Here is a 24,950-nt window from a genome sequence, read left to right as displayed (position 1 = left end):
AAATACTTTCCAACCCCCCCCAAATTTTTTTTTAGTTTTTCCAATTTGTTCTTAGTGAACCTTTTAAATAACTTTTTCCAAGACATTGAGTACTACCCTTATTTCTTTTTAAAATCTCAAAATACCAAGGCACCTGGGTAGCTCAGTGGTTGAATGTCTGCCTTTTGCTCAGGGTGTCATCCCAGGGTCCTGGGATTAAGTCCTGCATCAGGCTCCCCACAGGGAGCCTGCTTCTCCCTCTGCTGTGGCTCTGCGTCTCACTGTGTGTCTCTCATGAATAAATAAATAAAATATTTAAAAAAATAAAACCTCAAGATACCTAAAAAATTTCTACCTCTTGAGTAAAGAGCATATGAAGTGATTTATTGATACTGGTTAATATCCATTATTTACAGGTAGAAACCCTCAAAATTGTACAGAGAACCATTAAGAATATAGATTAAGACAGTTTTATAGACAAAACAACAACTGGAAAATAGTTTTAACATACACAACATACAATTATGAAAAAAACATAGAACACAAATTGTTCTACCAAATAGATTCCAAGGTTATTAAAAGTCTGCAAGGCAAACTTTAAGTTGAAAAACATGTTTAATAGGTGTTACATGGTTTAAAAAAATTAGGTATAATGTAAAAATGTTTTTTCCCCCTCACTGCAAATGGGAGAGCCAAGACAACTTTTTACCCCAAATCTATACATTTTGAAAAATAATTTATATGTCTAGCACAAAGAAAAAAACTGAGAATGTTTACAGTTCTGTAAACTATGCCTTTCATGAAATGCAAACTGTATCACTTTTAACAGTTAAAAATTGTGCGATCAGAAATCGAATGTTCCCTTTAAAAGGTACAATTGTACCTTCATTGACTTTATACCTGAGCACCAAAGCTGAAGTCCTAAGTGTCGTCTTGGAAAGCTATTCTGAAAATGAGCGAGAAATCAAAACTAGCCGGTTATCATCTGGAGAATTAGGCACCAAGAAGGAGATTATCTCCTTAGAAATGCAACATTAACAATAGAGAAGATCCAATTAATTAAGCAGCTGGCAGATCTCTTTGTGAACACAGCAAAGGAAATCCACATAAGAAGATCCTCCATAAAGTCCTTTGTCTTCTACCAGGAACTGTCGGAAAACCATTTCTGGCTGCTCTCGCTGCTTTACTATTGTCAGCTAGGAAAAATAACAAGGTAGGTGGTTATGAACATTCTCTGAATGTCGCTCAATTTTGTATGCTTAAATTTCACCAAAATTATATTATGTCCACTGTGTGTGAAGCTTTAGAGGATGATGGGAAATTGCCTATTATCCAGAGTGGAGGGAGGCACTGACCCCCAAACCATAAAACCCAAGACATACAAGTATAAGTGGCAACAATGAAACATAAAGCACCATGGGCAAGGCTTCAGAATGGTACTATCACTGGAGTCTTAAAGGATAAGGTAGGATTTCCTTAAAGATGGGGTTTAGAGAACATTCCATAATGGGGTGCCGTACACCACATTCCAAAGATGGATATGGCTGACATGTGAACTAACAGTCTCAAAGTCAGTAGAAGGTTAGGGATAAACAACCTTAAGATTAGGGACAAAAGCCTAAGTAAGTTGGAACTTTTGAGGGAATCATGATCCAGTGAAAGTGCTGCAGAACAAGAGGAGTTAAAAAAAAAAAAAAAAGAACAAGAGGCGTTAACTGGTAGCATATAGAATGCATTAAGAGATGAGGGAAACTACATAGGAAGCAGTTGGAGGCATTTAGGTAGAGATGATTAGGATCTGAATTACAGGGCAGTAAAGGTAGAAAGGGAGGAGATTTGAGAGGTGCTACATGGGTAGAACATGTGATCCTTGATCTCAGTGTCATGAGTTCAAGCCCCCCATTGGCCAGGAACCTACTAAAAAAAAAAAGAAAAGAAAAATAAACACAATTGAGAGGTGCTACAGAGATGGACTACACAGGGGACTCTTGTTCCCTGCTCCTAACTACTATCTAGGGCCATGCCGTCCAGAAGTGTAGCCACCTAGATGTGATTATTGAACACTTGAAACATGGCTAGTCTGAACTGGGTTGTGCTGTAAATGTAAAACACAATGGATTTCCAAGACTTAGAGAAAAAGAAAATGCAAACTCATTAATTGCTTATCCATGTGGAAATGGGGACATGGCACTGGAACAGCTGTGTGGACAGGCACACTCCATTCCAACATGGAGAAGCAAAACAAACCTTTGATGGAAGCTTCAGACTTGCAACCTGGTGAGCCTGAAGCCAAGGCCATTTTCTTTTTACTGATGGTGTTACCCACCTTCTCCGAACTGCCACTAGGCCTCTACATTGTGTCTGATGGCCAATGGCAATGTGGATCTGGCCTCAGTGAAAACGCCCTGGCTGGGATTGGGCAGTATGAGACATTGTGAATGGATGGATTTGAGGCTCTGATTTCTTCAGAATTTCTTTAGAATTTAATTTCTCTGGAAATGAATGGGGGGGGGTTCATACTACACATGTGAGGGACATATTTTGTTGCTGCCATTCACTTGGGTTATTTATTTTCCTGTGGTGCTCACTGTAAAACCTTTGATGAAGTGTGTCTGGCTATGATATGAGGTGGGAAACAGAACAGGAAGTGAATTTCAGCCTAGGAATAAATTTAGCTTTAAGGTAAAATAACAAATATTCTGGCTCAGGTTGCCTGGGGGGCTCAGTCAATTAAGCATCTGACTTGGACTCAGCTCATGATCTGAGGGTCCTGGGATTGAGCCCTATCTAGGGCTCCCTGCTCAGTAAAGTCTGCTTCCCCCTCTCCCTCTGCTCCTCTCTGTGCTCATGCTCTTTCCTTTCTATCTTTAAGATAAATAAAATCTTAAAACAAAACAAAAAAGCCCTGGCTCTACCATTTGAGTTTCTACAGACAAAGTTGAACTACTCACTACTCATTCCAGAATGACACAGAAAGTATGGTGGAAGGTTTCAGGAAGCAGATTCATGGAAGTGGTGGCAAGTAGTCTTAGCTGTCTTAACATGCTGGTGGTCTTCTCAAGGAGTAGACCACAAAAATAAGAGGAAAAAGTACTGAGATGAACTGAGGAATCCATATTTTATCAGCCCCTTCCCTTTACATTTCCTTCTATAGGGAGGAACATAGCCTTATGTAGAGTGGCAAAAGAATATTCAAATGATCAGTGCTGGTTGCCTCACAGCCTCCTACATGGAAGAACTGACCATCTCAAGTAGTCCCTGTTTATATTCTCTAGGCCACAGTACCAATGGCCTTAAAGAATCATGGCCTGGGTGGCTCAGAGGTTGAGCGTCTGCCTTCAGCTCAGGTCATAATCCTAGGGTCCTGGGATTGAGTCCCACATCAGGCTCCCCAGAGGGAGCCTGCTTCTCCCTCTGCCTGTGTCTCTCTCTCTCTCTTTTTGTCTCTCATGAATAAGTAAATAAAATCTTAAAAAAAAAAAAAAGAATCATTGCACTTCAAAAGCCTTCTCATCTCTCACTGCCTGCCCTCATAAGTAATGAAAGTGATTAGGATGGCCCAAAAGAATGAGGTGAATGAGAAGACAGCCAAAGACACAACTTAGGGGGACACCAACTCTTCTTATGGGGGAGATAAATGAAAGGAAGCCAAAGAAAAAGGTCAGTGAGAAAGGAGCATTCTGACAAAATACAGTTTTGAAAGTTGACAGAAGAGAAAATTTGAGGAAAGAGGTAATATTCAATTTTGTAAGTGTTGTAAAGGGATTGAGAATTTCCTTAGCAGTTTGCCCATTTTCATGTAGCTGGAGACATGGGAATGAGGGAATATAAGCAGTTAATAGATGGCTTTTTCAAGAAGCACAGTGATAAAATGCCTGGTATATTGTTAGTATTTAATACAAAAATAAAAGGGAAGCAGAATCTTGGAGAAACAGGAGCTTCAATGAAGGTAGATTTGCTTTTTGTTTTTTGGTTTGTTTGTTTTTTTTAAGATTTTATTTATTTATTCACGAGAGACACACAGAGAGAGAGGCAGAGACACAGGCAGAGGGAGAAGCAGGCCCCGGGCAGGGAGCCTGATGCGGGACTCGATCCCAGGACTCCAGGATCAAGCCCTGGGCTAAAAGGCAGGCGCCAAACCACTGAGCCACCCAGGGATCCCCAATGAAGGTAGATTTGAACTGCTTTATAAACTAGAAAGGAACCAATGGGAGGGGAGTAATCTAGAAAACACATGTGGAAGAAAAGAATGACAAGGGCATGGAACACAGAGCCTGGAGCAGGGCAGTACGAGAATTTATCAGTGAGATATTTGATTTAGGTAATCTTCCCAGATAGAGCGTGATAGCAATCTCTTCTTGTTCCCCCATAAATATAAAAGCATGGAGACAATGATGAGGTCTACAAGGGCCAGATCCAGAAGGATTTGATTCTACTGTTCTTGACCCTTCCGTTCCAGCTTTTGTTCCCTATTCAATCTTGACTCTTTAAAAGAGATCTAGAGATTCTATAAATGTGTTTTTATTTCCTTTGTGTGGTCTATTTTCAAATGTCAGGGCCAAGTACAGTGGACTAAGCAGCTGGTGCTCAGCCTGTATCTGCCCCGATCTAGCCAGGATACAGTAATGCACGTGAGTGAACTCCGCAGAGCCTCACTTTCCTATCTGTTAGATGGTGCTGGAGGGAGATGAAAAGTAGTTGGAGGACCAGGTATCTTCTAGATTCCTTTCAACTCTAGTATCTGTAGATTTTAGATTTTCAAGTTTGTTATACAGATAGCACCTTGAAAAGGCCCAAGTCTTATAAACAACAGATACATTTGCAAGTGGCACATAAGAAAATTTGATTTAAGGATGCAAGACAAAATTAGTTAACATGCAACTGCTCATATCTTATTTACATATATTCAGAGCTTATTCCAGGTATTTTTATAAAAAGCTAATAACATGCACTATTAGAGCAGATAGGAGAAAGCAGAGGAGAGAGAAGTTTTATTTGTCCTTGAAGGAGAGGCTACTGAGCACAAAAATGATCTCCACATTTAGCCTCTTCTCTGCAAATGGAGCAGGTGGTGGGGATGCTGCTGCTGCAGCTGGAATAAAGGTGGATGGATCATCATTGCTGTGCACTCAATATCGTGGTTGTCAATTTTTGTTTCATGAAACCTTAGATTTTATTACATGCCTCCAGGCATTCAGAATATTATATGAAAAATTTATTTAGTGTGAGCCTTCTCTGCCATCTCTAGGTCTTGCCTTGAAACTGAACTTGAGTAGATGTCATGTGATGTGAAAAGAGTTCTGGAAACATTCTGTGTTCACCCAGTCATCCTAGAGATTATAAAGCTCTTCATTAGTTCAATTTACCTCAGCTCTGCCTAAAGTTGATGTGCACATGCATTAATATCTTTTATGGTTAAGGATGTTGACTTAGATTCCTATCACATTTATGTTTCAGGGGAAAATGACCCCTAATACCCTGACTGTTGTAGAGGTCCACCTCCAGGTGAGTGTCCTATACCTCTGCAGGGAGTGGCACAGTAATAAAGCAGCATCAACTGTACATTTTAAATTCTAGGAGAGTCTAATATTGAGCTGGAGAAGGAAGATAGGTAAGTAGCTGGGACTTAATAACAAGGTATAATTTTCCTGAGTTACAGACATTTCATGTTCTTTTATTCAAACTTAAAACTTCTGAAGGGCTTAGAAGGGCTAGAATAACAAACTTCTCAGAGAACATAAATCTAAAGTTGTAAAAATAAAATTTTAAAAATGTTCTGAATGGTAGTTCTGTAATTAAGTACTTTTAAGCACTAAAGGCAGTCATTTCATAGTCTGTTAATGGTATCAATTGCTACTAAGCCATGAAAAGTTCTTCATGATTACTAAGTTAAACTTACTAAAATAACCTATGGTCAGCCTGTGGTGATAGCTATTTACTTTTACTTTTATGTTTTCATCTGTAGAGTAGGTAGCTATATTAGAGGTTAATATGAGGTTTCTATAAAAAAGACCACATGATAAAGACACAGGACATGCATTTTAAAAGTCTGTAATGAGGGACGCCTGGGTGGCTCCGCAGTTGAGCACTGCCTTTGGCTCAGGGTGTGATCCCGGATTCCAGGGATCAACTCCTGCATCGGGCTCCCTGCATGGAGCCTGCTTCTCTCTCTGCCTGAGTCTCTGCCTCTCTGCCTCTCTCTCTCATGAATAAATAAATAAAATCTTTAAATAAATAAATAAATAAATAAATAAATAAATAAATAAATAAATAAATAAAAAAGTTTGTAATGAAATTTTTAAAAAACACAAAGAAAGGAAAAAAATAAAATTTCATTCTTACCTTCATTGAATATGGCCTCTTTTGTTGGATAATACTCATTATCATTCTGAGTGTTTGAGAATATGGGTTTCCAACCTCAGGCAGTAATGTCTAAATTTAAGAAAACCAAAGTTTAAGTTTCAGTGTAATTGGTAACACTTAGAAGCAGCAATGAGATTATCAGAATGTAAAAGTTAAAAAACATCCTTCTACACCATATTGGCTTAGTTTGTTTACCTAAAAACCAAAAGTGTGAAAAAAATGCACTAAAAATTAATTATTCTAATTGGCATATACTTCTACGAATTCTAACCTTCCATCTTTTGAAAATAAACCTCCTTCTCTGGAATTTGACACAGGTACATCACTATAACTACACAATGGGTATATGTTTTATGCAAAGGATATCTTTAGATCATTCACCGTATTTAATCCCTTTGTAAGGTGGCTATTTCAAGGCTTTATCATGGGAGAAAAGGATGTACCTTATTCCTACAGTGGATCTGTTGCCATGTGAATCATTATCATGTTTAGAAAACGCCATCTAAATACCATTGTTCCAAAATTAGACAAACCATCAAATGCTGATTTTTCAAGGAGACTGTGGCCCCTGAGATGTCCCTGAAATCTGGCTAACGGCTTATAAAAAATAACCATCTACCTAGACATGGCCTCCAGGGAACATGAAGGATCTGGACTTCATTTCTTCCAATAAGACAGGAAAATGCTAATGCCTACTTTTCAAAAAAAGATATCAAGAGCTAAAACATCATCTGTGAATCAGCCATTGGAAAGCCAAAATAGAACATTTTACCATCAAGTCACAAGTGTCAGGAAAAGATCATGGCCAATATTTTCCACAGGAGTTGTGTTAAAAAAAAAAAATTCATTATTTATATTCACATTCCATCCCCTATATGTGTATTTTTTGACATTAAGGTAGATCTTTTTATGTAACAAATAATGTTAGTACACTTCACATACATGTCTTGAAGTGCCAACTGTCTCTGAAATGAAAGTGATATTTAGTTTTTCCTTTTCTTTTTTGAAGGTGGAGAGGAGGCACACTGATATAAACATCAATCTGTTGCTTTGAGATAGAGAAACTTTGAAGATTTCTTTCTTGAGTAATAATCAATTTAGCAAATAGACATTTAACATTTACTCCAATAATACATTGTGACAGATGAGGAAGCGTCCTTAAATTTTATATAAGCATTCCTCAAATTCATAGCTCTTTGTCTATTGAATTTTAATTTTTTATTTTTTAAAAATAGCATTTCTAACCATTCCTTAATTTTAACCACATGCAAGCATCTTGCTATTTCTAAATTTTCATCTTAAAACTAGTCTCTTAGTAGGACATGGACACCTTTAAAAATATATTTTTGACACTCACAATGGATATGCAGCTGTCTAAACTGACCACCTACCTAGCCTGGAAACTTGATCCTGTCTCTTCCTACAAGATATTATGTATCTATCTTCATAACAGAAACTGGGGAATTAACTAGACTTAATTCAGTTTTCCATCATACAAGTTTGGCCTCAGGCAACAAATCTGCTGAGCTATACATGTGAACTCATAAGAAATCCACCATTAAGCAGATTAAGACAATAGCCATCATAGCAATGGTGCTCATGCCACAATGGTCTTTAAATAAGATCTGCAATAAATGTTGACTCTCAAACAAATTGTAATTGCTGGTTTTTCCTAAGGCACTTAATTATTTTTTTTTAAGATGTTATTTATTTGAGAGAGAGAGAGAGAAAGCACATGAGTGGTGGGGAGGGGCAGAGGGAGAGGGAGCTAAGCAGGGAGGCCAACATGGGGCTCAAGCCCAGGACCCTGAGATCACAACTGGAGTGGAAGGCAGAACTTTAAATGACTGAACTATCCAGACACCCCTCTTAAGGAACTTCAAAAATAAAGTCATTTGTATTCATTTTATATCAAGTCCACAGTCTCTTATAATGAGAGGAGTATATAACTTATATATAACAAAGGGGTATAATAACCTGTTTTTGTAAGATTATTATTTTGCAACTCACTAATCTGACATAGTCTTAGTCTGTAGCTGAACATGTATAAAAGATTTCTGCATTCTTCTAAATATGCAGTTCAGGGATGAGTACAGAGTATAAGAACTAAATTCACTTTCCACCTGAAAGAACTTGTCTCCAAATCTTAATTCATCTATAAAACATTGACAACAATATCCATCTCACTGATTTGTTATGAGAATTAAATGGAATGATGTTTTTAAAGTATTTAAAGCACAGTAATGAACACATAGTAAATGACTGGGATGTGTTGGTAATCTCTAATTAGAGTCATGTATTTTGGTTGTTTGATAATATATTTATAGTATTATATATATAGTATAGTATAGTATATATAGTATACATAGTACAGTATAGAACTATATATAATATAGTTCTTTCTTATAAAGAACTATATGCCTAATTGTTCTTTTTTACTCTGTAGTATGTGGTTGCACATGAACACGAAACATTTAAAAATCTGTACATTACCAGGGCACCTGGGTGGCTCAGTTGGTTAAGTGAGAGTTGGCTCAGGTCATGGTCCCAGGGTCCTGGGATTAAGCCCTGAGTCCGGCTCCCTGCTCAGCAGGGAATCTGCTTCTCCCTCTAGCCCTCCCCTCTACTTGTTCTCTTTCATACTCATTCTCTCTCTCAAATAAATAAATAAAATCTTTTTTTAAAAAAGAATTTGTATATTACCACAAAAACGAAAAAAAAAAAAACCTACTTACCATATCTGTGTTGACATGTGCAAAGGATGGCACATTAAATATTCCTTGGACCAGTTCTGGTGGGCTACTAACTCCTAACCATAAGAACATGTTTAGACCATTAGCCAATAAGAATATTCCTTCTTCTGAAAGACGGGACTCAGAGCAACGAATAGCAGCAGGAAGTGTTGTACTCTTGACATCTAAAGTGTGCTATAAAGGCAAAGGCAGGAGAGTTAGTCTGTCCTCCTCCCCTTCTCTCTCTCTCTCCCTTTTCCTTTCACCTCTTCCCTTCTTTCCTTTCAGTGCATATTTAATGAATGCTTATTGTGTGTCAGGCATTATTCTTGTTATTAGACAGTAACTGTTCAAGCTGCCTCGAACAGCTAATCATTTTTTGGAAGGAATAAGAGGCAACAAATAACATAAATAAAATACACTGAGTTTTAAATGGTGTTAAGTGCTATGAAGAAAAGCAGCAGAAAGTGAGACAGACAGGGCATGTCAGTGCTGGTGGTACAATTTTAAACAGGGTAGTCCAAGAAGGCTTGTTGGGAAGGTAACTTTTGAATAGACCTGAAGAGATGAGAGATGGGGCCATGGGGATCTCTGGGGAAGAACATACAAGATAGAGGAAACAGTTGGTGCAAAGATCTGAGGGCAAGAATCTGTCTCAGATGTTTCAGGATCAGCAAGAGGCTGGGGAACCTGGAGTAGAGTGAGGAAGTGGACAGTAACAAAAGATGAGATCAGATAGGAAGCAAAGGAGGTTAGTACGGACCGCACTGGGCCAAGGCAGTAGGAAATGTGGTATTTACTGAAATGGGAAATCCTACAGTGTTTTGAGTAGTAAATGGATGTGAGCTCATAATTATTTTAACAGGATCACTCTGATTTTTATGCCGAACACAGACCAGAGAGGCAAAGGTGAAAGTGTCAAGGTTTGCTAGGAGCGTACTGTCATAGTTCACGGGAGAGATGATTATGCTCGAATCTGGGTGGTGACAGATTAAGGAGGAGAGAAAGTAATCAAAACCTGGACATTCTTGGCAAGGAGCTGACATGTTTGCTGGTGGATGAGATGCGACAGATGAATGAACTAAGGCAGTCAAGGGTGACTGCAAGCTTTGGCCGGAAAAATTGACAAGAGAGAGAGCAGAGGCAAATGGGGATGGAGAAGACTGCAGGAGAGTAGGAGTGGAGAGGCAATCAGGGCTCAGTTTAAGGTGCCCATTATATACCCACAGAGAGATGCTTGGTAGGCTACAGGAATGACACATCTAGAGTTCAGGATAGAGGCCTGGCTGGAGATATAAACATGGGAATCAGTGTGTAAGTGGCATTGAAAGGACAGATGAGCCCCCTATGGGGTTGAGTGCAGATAGACAAGAGAAGCTTCCCAAGGACTGAGCACCAGGATGCTCTCACAAGAAGAGGATAAGCTAGCAAAGGCAGCAGGAAAAGTGGCCAAGGAAGCAGGAGAAACTAGGAGAAGTCAAGTGAAGAAGGTGTTTCTAGAGGAAGAAATAAACTATGGCAGATGCTGGCGAACTGCCCTTTGGATTTAGCAACATGCTGGCCATGGTGACCTGGGCAAGAAGATTTTAGTGGAGTGGTGATACTCTTATCCTTAGAGTTCTAGTTTTCTCTGGCAAATAGGTTGTTGCTAATTCAATTTTATCTGAAAATCAATCATTTTTTAATAATTCATACCTAACATTCATGTTGAAAGAATAGCTTTTTAATTTCCAACCTAATTTAATAGAGATTGTATTGTTACTGAGAGCCTACATGGGACTTTCAATATGGGAATTAGAAATATGCCATCAGCCTTCCCCTCTTTTATCCCTCAATTATAACTTGAACTTGTTAGGTCTCAGAGAAAAAGAGCTTAGTCACAGAGTACAGAGGCATATAAGACATTAAGACTGACTTCAAATAAGTGGAATACATGCAAAGTAAATTCTCTGAGGGCAAGTAAAGTTGTTCCCTTGTAAAGTGTAGGTGCCCTCAAATATATGCTGATTTGTAAATCCTTAATTGTATTTGGTCAAGGCTAATCACAGCCATTCTAATTAAATGTGGTGACTCTTAAACACTCATACCTTGTACAGAAACAAATACACGTGTGTACATGAGATCTCATGTACACACATATCAGTTGCCCTTAATGCTATAAGCTTGGCTTGAATAATTGAAGCTTGGCTTGCTCCAACTTATATTCTGACTTTTCAACCTGCCAATTAGAGCATGAGGAAAGAAAAGTAATCATCTGAGCAATTTGCTGGAGTAGGAACACCTCGAATCCCCCACCATCACCATCACCTTTCTGAACACATGTTGATGCCCATACACAACTTGCTCAAAGAGCCTGTCTGTGCTCTCAGTCCCACACTACATACTCCGAAGGCATTAGTGCCTTTAAATTTCTTCTCAAGAACAAAATGTTTCAGATATAACATATGGAAAAGGAAAATATATAACATATCCCTTCCAGGCTCCTCTAGGAAATGCACCACTGCATTATACTTACTATTGGTAGAAGTTGGGGATAGAAGAAAAGCTGAGAGTCAGCCACACCCATGGTCATGACCAGCTGTCTCTGGTATGCCCGCTCATCTGTTGAGATCTCTGGTCTGCTAAGCAGCACACAATTTTTTAACAAACAATTCATGTACACTGGTAATACTTTCATGGAATCTGGTAAAATAAGCTGAAAAAGAAAGACATGTGCTTATTAGCCTTTATCAGAAGGAACCCTGAACTTTCTCTGTAAGACAGAACCATCATTTGTTTTTGAGGTGAGGTGAGGATTCAATGATAAGTCCAGATAAAGTACGCAGAACACAGAAACTGGCACATGCTAGGTATTCACAGAACGGCAGTTTTCTCTCGGTGCTTTGGCAGGAGGCAGTCCCTGCTCTGTCTCTTACCAGGTGTGTGACCCTGGGCAAATCATTCTCCCTTTTCCTAGGTTTTCTCATCTAAAACTGGGATTGTTAGGAGGGAGGATCAAATGATTATTATGAAGCACTTATAATGGTACCTAGCATATAGTATCACACATTTATTAAATACAATTAAATAAATGATTTCCTAAACTGTATTACCAACCTTAAGAACAGTATTTTTAAGAACAGTATTTTTTCAACTGTCTGTGAGATATCGCTTTATTCTTTTCATGCATCTTAAATTCACAGTTAGTCATAAACTCATGAAACACATATTGAATGGTGTCATGGGTTCTATGCAAAGTGTCAACGATATTCAGAGGAATAAGAGACAGTCAATGTCACAAAGTGCCGAAGTCCATCAGAGATAACAGATATAAACAGATAAAACATAACAAGGAGGTTGCAATACTATAGATACAAACTAAAATAGGAAATGCTTCATGGATTTAGGTGTGTCACTGCTGAATGGCAATAGGCAAAATCAAACTCCTACAATCCCATAAATATGTTCTTCCTCTTATGTTTCCTATTTGAGATACTAGAACTACCAGATGAACCCTAATATCATTTTTTATTTACCTTCAATTAGTATATGAATTATTTTAATTCTGTCTTTCTGATCCACCTGTATTCTCCTTCTCCATCCCCACTTTGGCTCATGTGAGCTCACTCTTACTATTCTGAAGTACATACATACTGTAATGTGATGCTGCAAATACAAACACAATGTAGCACAAAACACAATGTAGCACTTCTGGAAACTTATCCTGATGAATTAAAAAAAAAAGATTTACAAATAATTTGTATTGTTTAACCTTCTCCCAACACAATTTTATAAAAATGACCAAGAATCAAGATGGATCTGAGTGTCACTTCCTTCCATTCAACAATAGGTCAATGGACAAGGAAATACCCAAAAGAAAAAAGATACATAGAAGATAATGATCATTTATAAATATAAATATCTGATCTATAAATTCATGATTTCTTTTTAAGTGTTCTCTTTTTTTTTTAAGATTTTATTTATTTATGAGAGACACAGAGAGAAAGAGAGAGAGAGAGAGGCAGAGACACAGGCAGAGGGAGAAGCAGGCTCCATGCAGGGAGCCCGACACGTGACTCGATCCCAGGTCCCCAGGATCATGCCCTGGGTTGAAGGTGGCGTTAAACCACTGAGCCACCCAGGCTGCCCATAGTGTTCTCTCTTAATGATGAAAAAGAATATATACTTATCAGAATCCACACTGAAAAGAAAATTTCCCTCGTGACTCCATTAGGATTTATTCCTCAATTTAAATCTTTTCATATTTTAAGTTTTTTCTCATGATCTACTAAGTAAGGAGTGTTTAAGAGTTTTCTAACTGGTTCAGGCAAACCTATTTCAGGACAATTCTACTTTGTAGTTTGTTTCCCTTCTCCTCCTAATCTTTTTTCAGAGAATCAAAGACAGGTAAACACATGTTTCCTCATCAGAGTAGAATACTCTTCTTATAATTTTTTGTCTCTAGTATGGAAGGTTTTTATTTGACAACATTTGCTACTGCATCACTTTTTCAAGCAAAGAAAAATATGATCAAAAGATGTAGGAACCAGGTCATAATCCTATTCCAGAGCCATGTGGCCTTAATGCTTGGCCAGTTATCAGTTAGGTGCTTTACATATTATGGATTAAGAATATTCTTAGATTCTCATCTAGAAGCATGTACACACAGTTTTTAAAATATCTTATAAATTCACTGGTTGCTTTTCATTAATCAGGTTATATTAAGATAGTTTAGAAATCTATTGTCCTAAATGCCACCAAGGGGTGAGCTTCCTGGCCTATGATGGCCCTACAGTACTAAAAGTATGACCAAAAGAGATTGGATCAGAGGGGACATGCAGAAGAAAACAGAGGAGGTACATATAAGGAGGAAAATTGACGATGGAAAAGAAGAATGGAGTTAGGGCACAAAAAACCTTAGTCAATGTTTTTGAGGTGGGAAGAAAATGTGGCACTATAAACCTTACCCCACCTCTCTGGATCCCCTCCATAAATAACAATCATTCTTGGAGAGAAAAGGTACAGGTGAGGAAGGCATAGAAATTCACCTGAGTCCAGTTTGATTGAATTTGGAGAATTCTTCTCTGAGTTTTGAAATGACGGAAGTGGTGATGAATTTTTAAAAAACAAAACTATTTTGCAGTTAGGTGCATCTGACTTGCCATTTGAAGTCACTGTACTCTCATCCAATGTAATGTATTTAAGTTCGGAAGAGTACATTATCAGATGTAATAAAAAGAATCTACCTTGCTTATATAAGCTTAACAAATTGTTTTAATGTTGTTTGTAGTTATGTCTCTTTTTTTTTTTTTAAGATTTTATTTATTTATTCATGAGAGACAGAGAGAGAGGCAGAGACACAGGCAGAGGGAGAAGCAGGCTCCATGCAGGGAGCCTGACGTGGGACTCAATCCTGGGACTCCAGGATCACACCCTGAACTGAAGGCAGACACTCACTGCTGAGCCACCCAAGTGTCCCTGTAGTTATTATGTCTTAACCCAGCATCTAAATATGACCTTCAGAGTAGATGCTGCCTTAAATTTTGCATACTAAGTGCCTCTCTTGCCTCAAGCTAGTCTTGGCCCTGTTCAATAAAAGCAGATCTTCTGAGGTCCAGTGTCATATAATCCAAGTATACTGTTCTCAGATGCTGTTTCTCACAAGTGAACTGTGGATGGGCAATACATCTGAAGTTACATTCTCTGAAGAGAACCCGAAGTCCAGCCATTTCATGTTTTTAAGTGAGAGTATATTTTAATATACTACTGTCACTAAGTTTTATAATCCCTACATTTTCCCCACTCCATGATGGATAATCATAAGATATCTAAATTATGTCATTTATTATAACACATCACTGGTTGAAATGTACACTTGAAATGTGCTCTTGGAGAAAGTAAAATCTCATGATAAGAATAGGAATAAGTTCTACCAACTTTTTCAGAGAAAAATCTGGCATCATCATGTTTTTCCGCCAGAAATAATTAAACTGTATAACCACATGATCTAGTAGTAGAGACAAAGCCTTTAACTTTCAAACCAGAAGGAAAAGACAGATTTTATTTCTTTCCTTAGATAGGCAACAGATTTGTTTTTAACTTAAGGTCTTTGAATCCAGTTGCTTTAACATTAACAAATACACTTTCTGAGAGGACACTTAACTATACCTGTTCTCTTTAAACTACTCCTTCTGAAGTATGAGATACTCCAGAGACAGAATGTTTCTAGAACTGTAAAACAAACTAAAACTGGAGTGTAAAATGCTCATGACTGGACTAGATCCAGGTGCACCGGTGGGTTTTGTATAAATTAAACAATATACTGTGAAAGAGTACTAATACTGGAGTTCAGTTACCGAAGTGTCAAATCTTTCGGATGATAATGAGGAGTGACACTGACATACAGATTCAAGAGTTCCTTATGTGACTGTCAACACAGGACATAGAAGAATGGGCGGCTAATTTAATCACTTAGAACAGCACAGAAAGGGGACGCCTGGGTAGCTCAGTGGTGGAACAGATATCTGCCTCTGGCTCAGGTCATGATCCCAGGGCCCTGGGATTGAATCCCGCATCAGGCTCCCAGTAGGAAGCCTACTTCTCCCTCCGCCTGTGTCTCTGCCTCTCTCTCTCTCTCTGTCTCTCATGAATAAATAAATAAAATCTTAAAAAAAAAAAAAAAAAAAAAAGAACAGCACACAAAGGATTTTTTTGTGAAAAGTCCAAGCTACTAACTGCATTTTATTTTCCTTCTTTACCCAGATTATGAAATTTGCTCCCCACCTTCCAATTTTACCTACATCATCTCTGTTTCTACGGCCTTACTTTTGAGTGTGGTTTCAGATGTCCTCTCAGCACCCATTTTTGACAATAAGTTAACCACAAAGCTTTCCCATCTGTTGTTCACTGTCTTCTCTTTCAATCCAAATTCTATATTCAGATATTCAACATAAAATTATGAAAAGTGGCATTTAGCTTTCTTTGACTGACAGAGAAAAAAGTGAACAAGAGAACAGATGCAAAAATACATATGAACATGAGATTCTACTTTTTCTTTTATCTGAGAGTATAAATGAGACTTATTTAAAAGATCTTCTAAAAATTTCAAAGTAGTAGATGATACACACAGACATTTCCTTCGACACTCTTTATACCTATTAACTTTTAAATACAAGAACTCCATATTTATAAATTATATTTATGTTTATAAAATATAAAGAAGCCATTCCTGCCATTTGCTCATGTCAACTATGATTATTAACATGCCTAAGAAGATATTTAAGCACACACATTTCTCAACCAAATATCCATCTTTATATGCAAAAGAGAATCCCATTTATATTAAAATACTTACATATAACATTCTGTGATTTAAACATAAGGTAGTGATTGTCAACCCAATATGCACACATATTTTTTGGTTCATGCATCTCATAAAGCCACTAAGTTTCTTAACGTTGGCTGTAAAAAAGACTATAGCCTCCCCAAATGGCATTCTCAATCTTGGTTGTATAGTTTACTACACAGCATCTAAGTGCCTGGAACATCATAAGCCTTCAATAGCTAAATCTGAAAGAATGTGTAGTTGCTTGTAATGCTTTAGGATCTAAGTACAGTAGGAGAGTTACCTGGCTTGCTGCAGACGGACTTGCACAATTCTTTCGGTAACATGCCAACATATGGGCAGTCTGATTAACCAGAATTTCCCGGATGACCTTCAAGGGCTGGTGTAGAACTGCTTTAAATGCTAGTTGCACAAAACAATGAAAATGGCATCAAAGCCTTGGCTCAGAAATTAATCCCTTCAAATGATAATAATAACAAACAAACTGCTATTATCTTCAGACCACCCGGCAAGGAATAACAGTGTTTAAAATGTTAGAGTCATTTGTTAATATTCTCCATTTTACTGTGATGATATACATACCCAATGGAGAACAATGGCCTACCTCTAACAAAAGATAGGTAATTGGTCCCAATTTTTCCACAGAATATTTCAAACAGAAACCTACACATCAAGAAAAGAAAGACCAATTTGCTATCTTCTCATGTCCTGAATTCCTATGGGCTGGACTGCTGTTTCTTCTAAACTTTAGTTAGTGTAGAATCTCAAAAAGGGGGTGTGGAGGGGAGAAGGAACCAAAGAAAATTCTAACTTGGCCCCTCCCATTTCATAATGATCATGGTATGGATAGGCAAGTTCAGCCCAACATTAGGGACATTATCCCCTGGTGGTAGAGGGCATACTCACACACCATAATTAGAGTCTAAATATTACTTTCCTAAATTTCAACTCAGGGATCCCTAGGTGGCGCAGCGGTTTAGCGCCTGCCTTTGGCCCAGGGCGCGATCCTGGAGACCCCAGATCGAATCCCACGTCAGGCTCCCGGTGCATGGAGCCTGCTTCTCCCTCTGCCTGTCTCTCTCTCTCTCTCTCTCTCTCTCTCTCTGTGACTATCATAAATAAATAAAAAAATTTAAAAAAAATTTCAACTCAGAACCCACTCCAGAACCCACTGAAGGAAACTTTGAATAAAACTGTATAGTGTGGGCCTGAACTGAGTTACATCACTATTAATCTGGAATTAGAGATGCTAATTATTCTCCCAGGTACTCAGCTTTTCTAGGTGCTGAATTTGCCCACCAAAAGGCTATACTACCACAGTAGTTGTCAGTTATTAATTCAATTAACCAAGAAGTGTTGACTGAATTATTAGGCAAGATACACCGTATCACAGGATTAGCAGAGTGTTACCTGACTTGGCGAAGAAGTTGATAAGGGCATCTGTCTCACAGCTCTTATAGAGATCAGCCAGTTGGGAGCTGCAGTTCAAGCTAAGATTGTGAATCCGAAGTCTTCTCTGACCTCCGATGGTTGTGTAAAGCACAGCACACTGCGAAGGCAACATCAGGGATACATGTTTTTCTGGTCAACATATCCACTCAAGCTAGCCTGATCTTATTTACATTTACAGAACAATGTATACAGCTCAAAGACCTCTAATTCTTCCACAGATCTTTTTATGTTATGCTAATGGTTGAACAATTACAAGGGAGGTATAATGATAATTTATACACTAGGTTTCTATGTAGCACTTTATTGGTTTAAACTTAATTTTTTTTAAAGATTTTATTTATTCACAAGAGACACAGAGAGAGAGAGAGAGAGAGAGAGAGAGAGAGGCAGAGACACAGGCAGAGGGAAGCAGTCTCCATGCAGGGAGCCTGAAGTGGGACTCAATCCCAGGGCCCCAGGATCACGCCCTGAGCCAAAGGCAGGCTCTAAACCGCTGAGCCACCCAGGGATCCTCTAAACTTAAATTTTAACTGGGCTTTCACACACAAGTTATCGCTTTGCATCTACTGCTAGTCTACTTTCACATATCCCAGATTTTATCACCAGGGATTCAATTCCCTTAAAAACATATGGCTAACTTTACTGATGTACTTAAGTCTTATGCTGATGATACACACATTTCAAGAATGCAAACAAGTATCCATTTTTTCAAATATCTGTGATTAAAAAAATAAACACTACTTAGAGTTCGTCCTCAACTTAATGCCAACCCCTCTCCATTCTTTAACGGTGATGCTAGCATCTGAAAACCATGACCATTAGATGTAACTGTTCTTGTTTTAATTCAAGATCTCCATGGCTTCTACTTTATTTACTAAAAAAACAAATTCTATTTATACTTGCATATAATATAATAACGCACTTAACATGGTGCCTGACGTATGGCAGGAATGCAAAAAAATGAATGAATGGGTGCTAAAGCTTAAAAGAAGTGAACACTGCTGGCAATCAGTTTGCTAATGCCTACAACACTGACTACAGTCTGTGGGACTCATGTGATGACATACAATTGCTACTTCATACAAATAGCATATGTAAATCAAAGTGCAGAGAATACACAACAGAGTGCTGTAATTTAATGACTTTTGCCTTTGGAGCAATAGAGATGAATTTCTTTACAGAGAGACTAACAGAGTTGATGGTATTTTAGTCTCCCCAACTGACCATGTCAGTAACAAACTAAAGCACCAAAGATGGAAATATGTTTTAAATTACCTGGATTAAGGCTCCACTATCTTCACCAAGTTTGTCATCATGCTTGAACTCCACAGTCACTGCCTTATCACAATCAATGGCTGCCATTTCCACATCAGTGGTGTTGTTCATAAAAATTCCCCCAAAGAAATCGGTAGCTCTGAAACCTAACAATGATAAAAAATAAAAAGGGACATTTTGTTCCTATTTAACTGATTGCTATTTTTTCTGTTGGCTGGTTATTAATTTGAAGAGGAAATAATTACACAACAGAGAATTGAAAAATAGTATAATTGAAAATTACCTGTGCTGGTACGAACCCTCATAATAGCATCAAATCCTATTTTCTTTTCAATATCATTTCTGAGGTCATTCAAAAATTGTTGGCTATCCATGTGCATCTAAAATATAAAGTAGGATCAATGCCCACCAGATGGCAGTAAAATACTTAAAACAACAATTCTTAATTTTTAAAATCTGATTAAAACCCACTTTTTCCAGATAGCGTAGAAAGGACTCTTAAAGCTTTTTCAATTTTACTTTGTTTGCAATCTTTGGTCTTACCAAATCCCTTAATTAGTTTACAATATAAATACGTAAATAGATTATTAAAAATTATTGATGATAAATAAAAATAGATGATTAGCATTTGTCATTTGTGTTGGGGGAACACTCATTCCCACTCCATGTTTCCATGTATAGGTACGTAAGTTAGAGACACTCCCCTGACCCCTTCTTCTCAAGTGAGGGGAGGTGACTTATTTGATTAGTAAGTCTGAGTTAAGGAACTGGGTAGGCATAGCTTAGTTTATTTCAGGTCCTTTTTGGGGGGAGGCAGCCTGCCTGTAGTAGGCATATACTTTTTGCCCCTCAATATGTTAAGTTTTTTTTTTTTATTTTTATTTATTTATGATAGTCACAGTGAGAGAGAGAGAGAGAGAGAGGCAGAGACACAGGCAGAGGGAGAAGCAGGCTCCATGCACCGGGAGCCCGATGTGGGATTCGATCCTGGGTCTCCAGGATCGCGCCCTGGGCCAAAGGCAGGCGCCAAACCGCTGTGCCACCCAGGGATCCCCAATATGTTAAGTTTTGAAGGTACTGTTGTCCACAATGGTAACTGTGCCCACCCTGTACCTGGGTATAGAAGTTTGCTATATTGAAGGGTAAAGCATTAGCAAGCCCAATGCCTATATCGTGCTGACTTTTTACTGTCTCATGACTCTGTCTCCTAATTAAGGTTTGAAAGAAAGAGGTATCATGAACTGACCCTCTCCCCAATCATAACAGTTTAAAACAAATACATAGTTACTTTTAAAAACAATTATCTTAAATATATTTAAAATACTAAAATTTCATATAGAATATATTTTCCCCTATCATGGAAGCCTACACTGAAATTCACCTCTGAGGCTAAGGGAGCTCAATCTGTTGCCAAACACTTAGGGAACAGGAAAGCAATTGCTTAATCACATATACATATGTCTCTTTCAGCTCTAGAATTGCTATTTGTCAGTTGTCCACAAGGGGGCATAGCTTTCTTAATCTATGATTTAACACCAGAAGTCCAATGGCAGTAGAAAACCTGAGGTGAACAAGTTGCTGGCTTTTACCTGGAAATTGTTGTATTTGTAAAGGGTTCCTCCAGTGAGCTGAGGCACGAGACCCAAAGAGGCCACATCCACATACTGGCTGGGAAAGAGGAAGAGGGTCACACAGCAGCCATGAGCCACACAGTCCTTGGCCAGCGAGTCATAGACATTTGTTTGGGGCTGGAAAAGTATCTAAAGAAAAAAGATGCACAATTCCAGGGAAAAATGTTTTTGGTTTCAATTTTTAATTTCTGAATTCTTTTTAAATGAAAGAAAAACTGTTTCCAGTTAAATGAACTGGGCTAAAGGAATGAACTATGGTAATTATCAGTGTGGCCATTTATTCAACACCCAGTGTGTGCTAGGCTCATGCTGTATGAAATACACGTGTGTGTGCAATGTTATTTGATCCTCAAACAATGCTAATAAAACTGATATGCTGTCTTATCTTTACAGATCTACATGAGGCAACTTGTCTGCTGTCAGGTGGCCAGTAGCTAATGCCTACATCATGGTCTTACCCTTCCCACTGACTTGTCCCCCCTGCAATGGCTTATATGGTCAGAGGGTTTGAACAAAGTACATTTTGGACATTGGTACCTCTACTTCCTGTCTTAGGAGTGTCATATAGTGCAGTCTACATTCTCTACCTTTATTTTCTTTCTGCATTTCTTCCCATTTCCCCATTTCTATAATAGTCTTATCACCCAATCTCTTACACAGATCATACATGAAAAAAGTTTGAGGCCTTATTTTAATTTAGGTATATTTCAGACATCAGTTTTTATAGAAATATAAAATTTCCTAATTATTTACAATTCAAAATATTCCTGTAATATACAATGTCCTGGATTTATACATTACATTTAGCTTCTCTCCCTTTCTTATACAAGACACCTTCACTCTTTCTTCACTCCCCTTTAGAAACTGACATATGGACACTACAAAGGGCCATTGTTTACAAATACCTTCTCTTTGTCTGTATTAATTAGCTTTTTGTCATCTCTGTTTCTGAGCTTCCCTGGTGCTTCTGCAGTCGGCAAGGAGGAATGGAAGATGAACAGCTTCCCGGCACAGTCTGCTGCCTAAAAGAAAAAAATATATAGAAAATGACTTGGGTGGGAAAGTTCTATTTTAAGGCAATCAGAAAATAAATTAAAATATAGGTACTTTCTATGAGCCACACATTATATATCTTTTAATCTTCTCAATAACCTTTGTGTGCTTGGGCAAGTACTATTCTCTCCATTTTACAGACTGAGAAACTGAGTCTTAGATAGGATTGTGATTTGCCTAAAATCACATAAGTAGTAAATAAAACAGCCAATATTTGAATGTAGGTCCATATACAATGATGATATGAAAAACCAGTAAGAGGATGTACTACAGGGAAAATACTTTCTTGTTTAGCCTACAGTATACTCTTTCAGGACCAAGTGAATCCCATGATTCAAAAGTAAATAGAAATCCTGGGATCATAGTACAACACAAGCTCTTTCTTTGAAACCTTTCATAAACATAGATCACACCTAAAGTGTTATTTCAAGGAAGAATGCAAAGAATATAGCAGTTGTGGCAACAATAGCAGTTGTGGCAACAATAGACACAAGAAGCTAGCTGTTGGGCAAGATGACAAAGGAAAAATATGTGATAGAGATTATGTATCTGTAGTCCCTAGGAAGCAATAAAAGGATAATTTAGGTTCCACAAAAGTTGGTTTGGCATTGAAAGTATTTAAAATCTTATTTAAGGACCAAGAAGTAATATACTAAGCAGCATTTACTGAAATTAAATGATCCAACATATTGACCCCTCCAATCTTGCCTTTCACCAAACAATCCTGGCATATTGCTGCCAGAGCTCTCTCTGAAAAAAAACTAACTGTTCTGATCATGTATGGGGCATTTCTCCTTAAGAATCCTGGAGACTTTCTACTGCATGATGAAGTCCATATTCCTTTCTCTGTGTGGGAACAGGGAGGGTAAAAAACAGTGAGATGAGTTGCTGGCAACAATTGCTGTGGGCAGCTCTGTGCCAGGCCCTTCACACACTTTTCTTATTTAATACTTAGAGCCTTTCGGAGAAGGTAATGTTTGCATTTTAAGGCTAGGAAAGCTGAGGCTCATCCAGTTTGCCCCAGGTCATACAGCCAGTGACCCTCTGGCCTTTCAAGGCCCTTTGGAGTTCCATCTGCATCTCTTTCCAGTCTAATCTCCACATTTTCTTTTTTTTTTTTTTTAATCTCCACATTTTCTACCCCCTGCTACCCTTTGCATTAGAAGTTTCCATCATATAAACTTTGCTTTCCTAGTATACACCATGGGGTTTACACATCTCCATATCTTTGCACATTCTGTTCCTTTAGCCTAGAATACATTTCTCCTTTTCTTGGCCTGGAGCTGTTGTTCACAAAGGCTGGGTTTAGTAGCACACTCTGGTGTGCCTGGGTCATTTCTTTAAGATGTGTTCTAAGTCATTTGCTACTACTAATAAATACGTGGATTTGTGAATGATTTCCCTAAAAAACAAAAGGAGATAATTCAAATTTAGCCCTGTCCTAATGTGTCTCACTAAGTGATATTCAACATGTTTTGTGGAGTGGGTCAGAGAGGGATCACAGCTGACACACCGGGAAGGGTGCACAACCTGTGCCTCATCTTGTCTTTGCTGTGGTCAGCAGTAAGCAGCAATTTTATTGCTGCACTAGCCTTCTACTGAAAATTATTGATACAGCATAAGTAAGAAGAAGGTAAGAATGAGAGAAGAAACATACATCAGGCAATGACCCTACATGTACATATACACTGCACAGGAAAAGGCAGTATCAATGCTTTGGCCAATAAGACACATTAATTCCTATGACTAAATCTGAGTAAAATGTATAATAATATTGATAATGACATGTTAAAAATTTTGAAATTCTAGGACTAATTTTTTTCATTTCTATCACTGTCATTCTTATAAAAGTACTTTTTGTTTGTTTTAATTCTTGTAACAGAAAAGGTATGATGGGATCCCTGGGTGGCGCAGCGGTTTAGCGCCTGCCTTTGGCCCAGGGCGCGATCCTGGAGACCCGGGATCGAATCCCACGTCGGGCTCCCGGTGCATGGAGCCTGCTTCTCCCTCTGCCTGTGTCTCTGCCTCTCTCTCTCTATCATAAAAAAAAAAAAAGGTATGAAACCTTTTTTAAAAGCCCATCTTCTCCCCAACTTTTCTTACATGACCCACCCACTTCCCCTAAGAAATTTACTGTCAATCCATCTAAATATTCATTCACTTCTATCCATCTAGATAGTCTCCACTCATACAAGTACTGTAAATGTATACCACGGTATCTAAAGAGCATGGGTCCTCGTTCTTATCTGCACAGATAAGAGTCCCAACCATTTATTAGCTGAGTGATACTGGGCAAATTATTTGACTTCTCTAAGCCTTAGTTAACTAATATGTGACACAGTAAAAATAGTAGCTACAGAAAATATTGTTAAGAGAATTCAACAGGCCAGTACATGGTGTTAATCATAATTAAACATGTACGACTGCCTTGTTAATATTACCCATGGAGTAAACCTCTAAATGAAAAAATCAGAACCCATTAGAAAAATAAAGTTCACTATTGAGAAAAATAAAGTAGCCATATTTGTTTCTAAATCATTTGCCAGTAAGTATGTCTTAATTTTGGATTTATAATTTCATTAATCACATATTTACAAAATATTCTGGAAGAAGCAATAAAACAAAAAGCTCCTAGGGCATTATATGCTTTAAATCCCTATAAATCTGTTTTTACCAAAATCTGAGTGTGCCCACATTAATGCACCATATAGGATTGATAAATGACAATGACATATTTCATTCTTATTATGATGGAAAACAGGTGAGAAAGGCTGGCCTGGAGAACCCATTGTTCAAAATTTCTCTACTGTCTATTCCTCTGAGAGATGTGTTAATATCACCCTTGACAGAGTTGGTTGCCTCTACCTCTGTGTTCCTACTCTACTTTGCAGATAAGACTTAATGACACCAAAGCACAACTTTAAGTATCCTACTGTCTTCTACATGTCACAGGCTCATGAAAAAGGAAGGACCTTGATTTTTCTACAATGTGTTTCTCTGCACCCTACTGGGTCTAGTGCTTTCACTCTATAGGTGCTCCATAAATTTTAGAAGGAAAGGAAGCAATGTTGTGATGCATCATCTTGAAATCAAATGTAGATATACATTAAGATAATTTAAAGATAAATTTCCCCAACTCAT

At 38.0% G+C, this 24,950-nt stretch overlaps 1 protein-coding gene across 6 annotated transcripts in view; it reads right to left on the bottom strand.

Moving 5' to 3' along the window:
• Positions 1-342: 342 nt before the first annotated feature.
• SEC24D (SEC24 homolog D, COPII coat complex component) overlaps positions 343-24,950 on the bottom strand; it is a 104,992-nt gene continuing 80,384 nt past the window's right edge. For 5 of the 6 annotated variants that reach the window (XM_038581766.1, XM_038581764.1, XM_038581769.1 and 2 more), the window contains 10 exons: positions 21,662-21,778; positions 20,715-20,885; positions 19,409-19,505; positions 19,126-19,271; positions 17,809-17,947; positions 16,682-16,800; positions 11,590-11,769; positions 9,078-9,269; positions 6,322-6,411; positions 1,035-1,175 (listed from right to left, as the gene is read on the bottom strand). In XM_038581766.1, coding sequence (XP_038437694.1) covers positions 1,035-1,175; positions 6,322-6,411; positions 9,078-9,269; positions 11,590-11,769; positions 16,682-16,800; positions 17,809-17,947; positions 19,126-19,271; positions 19,409-19,505; positions 20,715-20,885; positions 21,662-21,778 — 1,392 coding nt within the window. Of the gene's footprint in view, positions 1,176-6,321; positions 6,412-9,077; positions 9,270-11,589; positions 11,770-16,681; positions 16,801-17,808; positions 17,948-19,125; positions 19,272-19,408; positions 19,506-20,714; positions 20,886-21,661; positions 21,779-24,950 lie in introns of all 6 variants that reach the window. The other variant, XM_038581768.1, reaches the window with a different exon arrangement.

The sequence above is a fragment of the Canis lupus genome, chromosome 32, assembly GCF_011100685.1.
Source record: "Canis lupus familiaris isolate Mischka breed German Shepherd chromosome 32, alternate assembly UU_Cfam_GSD_1.0, whole genome shotgun sequence".
NCBI classification, from domain to species: domain Eukaryota; kingdom Metazoa; phylum Chordata; class Mammalia; order Carnivora; family Canidae; genus Canis; species Canis lupus.
Note: the sequence above shows the minus strand (reverse complement) of the source record. Positions and strands in the feature narration are given on the sequence as shown.